The following is a 7,936-nucleotide window of genomic DNA, read 5'->3' on the forward strand; positions in this document are numbered from 1 at the left end:
TCGTGCCAATGTGTCGCCGCCATGTTACCGCGTGAAAGTAAAACCTCGCTCCTCGTTCTCTCTCAATCCTTCCATCTTCTTCCGTCGAGGCAGCTCGTTCACGTGGTTCAGGACGCGAGCAGTTTCCCTGATCCTTTCCTCGCGCGTGTCAATCTCCGTTCCGACACGAGCCACACACGTAGGCCTCGCGGCCGAGGCCGAAGAGGAGAAGAGGAACGGAGCAGCATCAGCCAGTCGTTCGTCGCGAGGAAGATGCAACAGTGGCGGGTTTTTGGTTTTATAAATAGCACGCGGGAAACGCGCGCGTCTCGGGGTGCTAGCAGTTAACAAACGGTAAAACTAACACCGCCTCCTACAATAACATTTCGCCCCGGTCACGTGTTTTCCGCGGCCCGACTATTATAAGATCCACCGACGTTGTCGTCGTTCCGTCTTTCCCCCTCTACCCCTTCGTTAACCTTTCCACTCTCGTCGTATTCGCGTCTGTTCCGCTCGCACACGTTTCTTTGCGTTCCTCCACCTTCCTTCTTACCTCCCTTCGTTTCTGTTTCTTCTGCCTTTCCTCGCCGGAGAGATATCCAGAGCCAATGACGCCATGGCGTGCTAATCGAGAGTTCCTTTCTTCTCTCGCACGATAGAGATGGAAGGTTGCGCGAGAGTGTGTATCCCCCATCGTTCATGGGAGCTCTGGCGAAAGATCTAGCCTCGTTGGGACTGCTCGTTGATTTATGCGCAGCCACCTGAACCCGGTGCCCTTCGTGTTCGTTAGGGTCGCAGACGGTCGCGTCTTTCGGTTCTTAACGAACGAGCCGAGATTCGACGGGTGGTTATGCAAATACGAGCATCGGCCGACCAACAGTTTGCGTTATATAACGTTGTGCTAGCTACAACTCTGACCAATGTCTCTTTTTCTGTCTCTCTCCGCCAGCGAGAACCATTTCGTTCTCGGGTTTAATTAGGACCACCGTAAGGATCTCTCGGATCAAACGCGTTTTTTTTTTTTTTTTTGTTCCATCTTGTTCGAGCAAGAAGGAAGGAATGTATTTGGGGGATTATAGTATTTAGGCGAGGTGCACGACGAGCAAAGAACGTGCTTTTGATTTTGTTCAATTAACAATTTATTCCAAAGTAAGATTCGAGTAAATTGAATAAATATTCTTCGATAAAATGAAGTAGATTAGTTTATCAGTATGATCCAACCCCGACTATAAATTGGGCAACAGCGTTCGAGGAAACACGAACGCAACGAAATTGAATGATAATGGAGCGTTAACGACCGTCCATTAACCTAATTGATACGCATACATTGTATGCACCAGCTAAAACATTTCGTGTTTGGCGAGCGCTAGTGACACATGCATTAACGAGAAACGTGCTAAAACATGGGGATTCCGGACTATTTTCGCATTCATTTCGCACCGTGTGTTGAACGAAGAAACCCGTGTGCTTTACTCGCGCCGAGACCGAGCAGTAAAAGTCGAAAAATTGCGCGAACGTGATATTTTAAAAAAACGAAGCATCTCGCTACGTACAGGTTGCTCAAACAGTTTGGAAAAATCTTGAAAAAATTTTTAACCCGTCGATCAGATACTTACGAGTATTAAGGAACAACGCGATATTTTGTGTTGCAGGCCGGAGTGATGCGACCCACGCAAGAGTAAGCTAAACTAGCTTGGAGAATGGGACTCGTTCGACGGACGAAGCTGCTTCCAAGCCGAACGATGGCGTCCCTACTACCATTGCTGCTGCTGGCAGTACTACCAAACGCGCGATTGGAATCAGCAATCAGTCCAGTGAGTAACGTGGGCTCGGTATCGAGCGGTTCTTCGTCGTCCTCTTCTTCTGCCTCCTCGTCGTCGATGGTGGGCGTCGTGCCTGGCAGCGGCTCGGCTTCCGGCAGCATGGTTGGCTCTGGTAACAGCGTGGTCGGTGGTGGAAGCAGCGGCGTTGGACACTCGTCTTTGGGCGGCGGAACTGTTAATGGAAACGGTCGATGCGAGGAGATCACGATCCCGATGTGCCGCGGAATCGGTTACAATCTAACAGCCATGCCGAACGAGCTGAATCACGACAATCAAGAAGAGGCTGGCCTGGAGGTGCATCAGTTTTGGCCGTTGGTCGAGATCAAATGTTCGCCAGATTTGAAGTTCTTCCTCTGTTCGATGTACACCCCGATATGTCTGCCCGAGTACACCAAGCCTCTTCCGGCTTGTAGAAGCGTGTGCGAGAGAGCACGAGCGGGTTGCGCGCCGTTGATGCAGCAGTATGGATTCTCGTGGCCGGAGAGGATGGCTTGCGAGAGGTTGCCGGTATTCGGCGACGTGGACAACTTGTGCATGGACAATCACACGAGCAGCACCGGATACGGATCCGGAACCGGAGGAGGCGCGAGTAGCGCTCCTTTGCCACCAGCGGCCCCGCCACGCCCGACCAGGCCGTCCAAGACGACCCAATCACCTCGGTGCAAGCCAGGCAAAAATCAAAAAAACTGCCAGCATCCCCCGGGGGAAAGGGCGAGGGATTGCGTGTGCCGGTGCAGGGCACCCCTCGTACCCCTGGGGGCGATAAGCGGCAGCAGCACCGGCAACATCGGCAACGGGGCTGGACTGGCAGGCATGGCCGTAAGTGGAGTCATACCGGCGCCACCGATAAGCATCGGCAGAAACATCATCCAGGACATTGCCGGAGTACCGAATTGCGCTCTCCCGTGCCACGGGGCGTTTCTCACCCCCGAAGAGCGAGGGTTCGCGGCCGTCTGGCTGGCCCTGTGGAGTGGCCTCTGCGCCGCAAGCACGCTCGTGACCGTCACAACGTTTCTGATCGACACCCAGCGTTTCAAGTATCCTGAGAGACCGATAGTGTTCCTGTCAGCCTGCTACTTCGCCGTATCGATAGGTTACCTATCGAGGAGCGTGTTCGGCCACGAGGAGATAGCCTGCGACGGGCCGGCGTTGAAGTCGAGGGCCCAGGGCCCGGAAGCCTGCGTAGCCGTCTTCCTGATGATCTACTTCTTCGGCATGGCCTCCTCGGTTTGGTGGGTGATCCTGGCGTTCACGTGGTTCCTGGCGGCAGGGCTGAAATGGGGCAACGAAGCCATAGCCTCGTATTCCCAGTACTTCCACCTGGCGGCTTGGCTGGCACCGGCGGTTCAGACGTTCTCCGCGTATCTGGCCGGTGGAGTGGCAGGGGATCCAGTGGCCGGAGTTTGCACGGTAGCTCCGGACGGAGTGAGATCGTTCATTCTGGTACCGTTGTTCGTGTACCTCCTACTGGGAACGAGCTTCCTTCTGGCAGGATTCGTCAGCTTGTTCAGAATCCGATCGGTGATAAAACGACAACCGGGAGCAAAAGCGGACAAACTGGAGAAACTGATGATACGCATCGGCGTGTTCAGCGTTCTGTACACGCTGCCAGCCGGAGTAGTGTTGGGCTGTCACATGTACGAGACGTCGTTAAGAAACGAGTGGCTCGATTCGCTGGCTTGCCCCTGTCAGCCAAGGGCAAGACCTCTCTACTCCGTCCTGATGCTCAAGTACTTTATGGCTCTCGCGGTAGGCATCACGTCCGGCGTGTGGATCTGGAGCGGCAAAACGGTCGATTCGTGGAAACGTCTGTGGAGGCGCTTGTTCAGCGGAGGAAGCGGCGGAGGCGGTCACGGAGGCGGTGGCGCCGGTATGGTGGCCGGCGTGACCGGCGTCAGCGGAGGAATCGGCAGCACCAGCATCAAGGGCGTCGTAGGACGTGTCGGAGTGCCGTATCCACCGGCACCGGGGCCAGGGAGCGCTCTACTTCCGCCTGGCAGCGTGGCCAGCGCGTCCCAACACCATCTCCACCATCACGTCCTCAAGCAACCTCCCTTGTCGCACGTATGACGTCACCAGTCGGCGGGGGGTGATATGAACACCGCTGGCTGCGAGCAGCAACAACAACAGCAGTCGGTGCAACAGGAGAGGCCTTCCGCCCTTAGTAACTACGGGCCCATTTAGCCCTTCGCCTCGGCCTCGCGCAGGCACACGCCGCACACGGCGCCGCATACGGCGCCACACACGCCACATTCGGCGGCTACGCTATACTCGAGGAGATCGTTGGCGTCGACTACGGGCCCCCTTACGCCAGCACACGGACTCGCACCCTCTTACACTCAGGCCACCGAAGTATGAATCGATTTCCGATAGCAAGTCACTCGTCGCCGGAAGGAAAATGAAGGAAAGAAGGGTGGAAAAAAACGCGAAGGTGGCTCATCGCGACGTGCGTCGAACAACGTCGGTGACTCGCGACGGTGCTTCTCGATTACCCGATATACGTATTAGCCCGTACGTGTCTTTTCCGCCGGTCTCGAGTCGCCATCACTTTTTTTCTACTTCTCCATTTTTCTACTTCTCGTTTTCAATCCCACACGCGTTACATGTGCATTGGTTGATAATTAAAATCGGCAAAATCGCCGATTCGGTGTTGTCAGTGAAGTTTGCGATAATTGGTGGAACAGGTGCCGAACGCGATTTGAATTAACCCGCGGGGACTGGACCCTCGACGCGTCCACGCCAGAGGGCGACAATTCGAAAATGGCGCTCGAGACCGGCAGGTGTAGTGTGATTGTGACGTTTAGTGCGTGGGATCGAATGCGGTGTAACGTATGAGTGAAACATAGCGCGAATGGGAATATCGTCTGACAGAACATTCTTTCTTATTCGTATCTATTTGTAATCTTTCTTACTTACATAGTGTAGCGGAGCTCGTACAGTCCGCATATCCGTCTAACGTGTATCGTCTCGTCTATTTATCTGACTTAGCCATAACAGAAGTATAAGTGTAAAACACGGACTTTCTATAGATGTCGTTACTTAAGTCGTTACGGCGGTGGTCCGGCATTCCAGCCCGCGTGTTTTTTGTAATTTCATACAATTTTAGTCGCTAGTCGAATTCGGTGTAAGCGAGCCGTGTAAGACAGAGAAGGATCGACCCGATCATCCTCGAGCAATGAAAGTACTCGTAATCGCGAATTCAGGCTCACCGCCGTCGATCGTGTCAAAGTACGACGTACAAGTGTATAGCGTAGAGACGTATAAGAAAGGAAAAAGAATGTGGAGAAACGAAGGTAACTGTAAATATTATTCTTAGATGTTAGATAAAATGCTGTAAATACAAAAGAGAAATGGGAGGGAAACGATCATCAAAAAAAAAAAGAAGAAAAAGAAAAAAAAAAAGAAAAAAAAAGATTTATCGGTCAACACGAGATATATCGAATGTACAGGCGCGAGCACATGCGCAGCCATTGCGACGACTGCGCGTTCCTTTTTACGCATTACTCATATATATAGTTGTAGCCCGTGGAACTTTGAAATCCATTTCGAATCTTTCGAAAGGGATTCGATCGTTGACACAACGTAAAGCGGGAATAAAAAGAACTCGTGTCAAACTCTTGGTGCAATGAACAATGGGTATCAAATAACAGTGGGGTATATCGTAAAAAGAAGCTTCGAAGGAGCCGCTAGTCTTGCCACGGGCGAAGGAACGCGTTAATCGTAGCGTGAATGCGTCGAGGGAAAACAAAAAAAAATGATAACGCGTGCTTACGGTATGTATAGATACGTTAAAACATGATTTCGGGTGTCGAACACGTCTTTTTCTTTTTTACCGCCGAACGAAGCCCCCCCTTAACCTTTACCATTTTATATATATATACACACACGCGTCGTGAACGTAGCTGACAAAGGAAAGAAAAGTCGAAGGATATCACGATTCCGAATGACACTAGTTTCTTTTTATCTCGCGTGGCTTTTTGTCTCTAGAGACTTGGAGATTGAGTCATGCACATACGCGCGCGCGCACACACATGCATGCACGCACGCACGCACGCACGCATAATACACATACATTACATCGTCGTACATACTCGCACGTAGAAAAAAGGATAAAAACTTTATACCCCGAGAACAAATTGTAGGAGGAAAAACATCATGGCAATTTATGTACACGTTTACGTGTTTTCTGTGTCTGCGCAATAGACAAGTAGGTGTTAATTGAATGCGAAATCGGATGAACGAGTAAATCGTTAAATATATATATATTACAGATATAAATATAAATATATAAATAAATATATATAAAAATATATATATATATATATATATACATATATATGATCGTAGAAGTGCGTGCGGGACCTCGACGCGAGGATGCACGTACTTCTGCGACGCGATGTCGATATCTTACAATTTTTTCTAATCGCTGGAGGAAAAATGGGGAGAACTAGAAGGAAAAGTACGATTCCCCACGAAACACCCGTTGTCGTTTATAGTTGTTCCTTTCCTGAGGCATCTTGTGCATGCAAAAAAAAAAAGACGTGAGGTGAAAAATTCCTTCGACACTAACGGAGAACGAACGATAAATAATAGAAGAAAAAAAATCTTGGTTATGTGCTTTTTCTATTGCCACTGGTTGGCGCTGGTGTTTCTGGTCGTTGAAATTTCACGATCGACCCGCAAGATGTCTCGCGAGCGGAGCAGGTGGGAATTCGCGCGCGTGTGCACGCATGGGATGGAAACGAAAAAGGTACATATAAGAAACGACGCAAGAATGGGGAAAGAAATAAAAGAACTGAAAAACGATAACTGCCTCAAGCAACTTAAAAAGGAAAAGAACTAAACAAAAAAAAAAAGAAAAAGATAATGCGACTTGTGTATCGCATCCCGGACGGGAACCCCTGCCAAACGAAAACGTACACGTGTAATGTAAAGTAGTGAGAGTAAAGAACCTTTAGTGTCACATATCACGCCAAGCTGTTACGAGCGAAAACGGACAATGTCGCGTTCGTGGACGATCAGTGACGAGAAAGAGAGAGAGAGAGTGAGTGAGAAAGAACATGACGTGAGACGGGATGTGATGATGGTAATGGTGGTGGCGGTCGAGAGAGAGGAAAAAAGAGCGGGAGAATGAGATAGGGTGGAGAAAGAAAGAGTGAAAGAGTGCGCTGCTATCGCGATGGCAGAACGATTGATGCGACGAAAAGAACGAACGCGACGTTAGAGAAACGAGAGGGAGGAGTTTATAACGAGTATTTGTAAGCCACTTTTTGTCACGATGATTGTCAATAAAATGGAAAATACTGTGTGTAACGAGTGTGTCCCGGAATTTCATCCATCGAGTTGGTTATTCCGTTAGGTATGATGATTTTTCTCTTTTTTTTTTCATCTTGCATCTTTTTCTTTCTCTTTTACGCAAAGAGTCGTTTGTAACAGGCGAGTTGTGTGTATTTAAAAGTTCGGAATAGCCGTGTCTCCCTCTTTTTTCTTTTGTACGTTTTCCTCGTTTGGCTTTTACGTTCGTTTTCCTGAAAATACTGTGGATCCTCTGTTTAGTCCATTTCTATGTTCGACCGCCATCTTTTATATACATACAAGTTTTTTACGTTGCCATAGTAGATAACGAGTAACCGACAACCGATGATCATATCGTTATACATACACATATATTGAAATCAAAATTGTATACGATTTTTAATATACTTTATTATTATTTAAGTTCCTTGCGTTCATTGCTTGCGCATCCTGAGTCTTCCTCGATCCTCTCGACTCTTGTGGTTTCCCTTTTCTTTTAGCGATTTCGTTGATAGATTAGAATTTATATCCAACGCACGAAATGCAGGTAAGTTGATCAATTAGTTTGTTATTTCGCAAAATAATAGAATCGTAGACGAAATACTGTAAAATTTGAGAATTCGTGACGTAGAAAATGAAATTAAATCCATACGTAGTTAACTGAGAAGGGAAATAATTCTATCATCGTTGTTTCAGCCTCATGCTTTCAAGTACTAATTCAAAGCAAACAGATTCTATTTTTTTGTTTATTTAGCATACAGTTTTTTAAAAGTAAAGTTTTCGGAGGTATGTATTTATATTTCATTTCAAAGGACACTCTAGTCATAATTATTTGACGT

The 7,936-nt window shown here is 48.5% G+C and overlaps 1 protein-coding gene and 1 long non-coding RNA gene across 2 annotated transcripts; both read left to right on the plus strand.

Annotated features, from left to right (window-relative positions):
* Positions 1–1,614: 1,614 nt before the first annotated feature.
* LOC122538799 (frizzled-2-like) lies at positions 1,615–5,712 on the plus strand. Its single transcript, XM_043673177.1, has one exon. It carries the CDS (start codon positions 1,680–1,682, stop codon positions 3,870–3,872), a length of 2,193 nt encoding a protein of 730 aa, XP_043529112.1. The 5' UTR covers positions 1,615–1,679; the 3' UTR covers positions 3,873–5,712.
* A 120-nt stretch (positions 5,713–5,832) lies between these two features.
* Positions 5,833–7,520, plus strand: LOC122538800. The gene is made up of 2 exons (XR_006308927.1): positions 5,833–6,846; positions 6,949–7,520. It is a non-coding gene; the product is annotated as an uncharacterized LOC122538800 (long non-coding RNA).
* Positions 7,521–7,936: the final 416 nt, after the last annotated feature.

This window comes from Frieseomelitta varia, unplaced genomic scaffold, assembly GCF_011392965.1.
Source record: "Frieseomelitta varia isolate USP_RPSP 00005682 unplaced genomic scaffold, Fvar_1.2 scaffold_178, whole genome shotgun sequence".
Taxonomy (NCBI): Eukaryota; Metazoa; Arthropoda; class Insecta; order Hymenoptera; family Apidae; genus Frieseomelitta; species Frieseomelitta varia.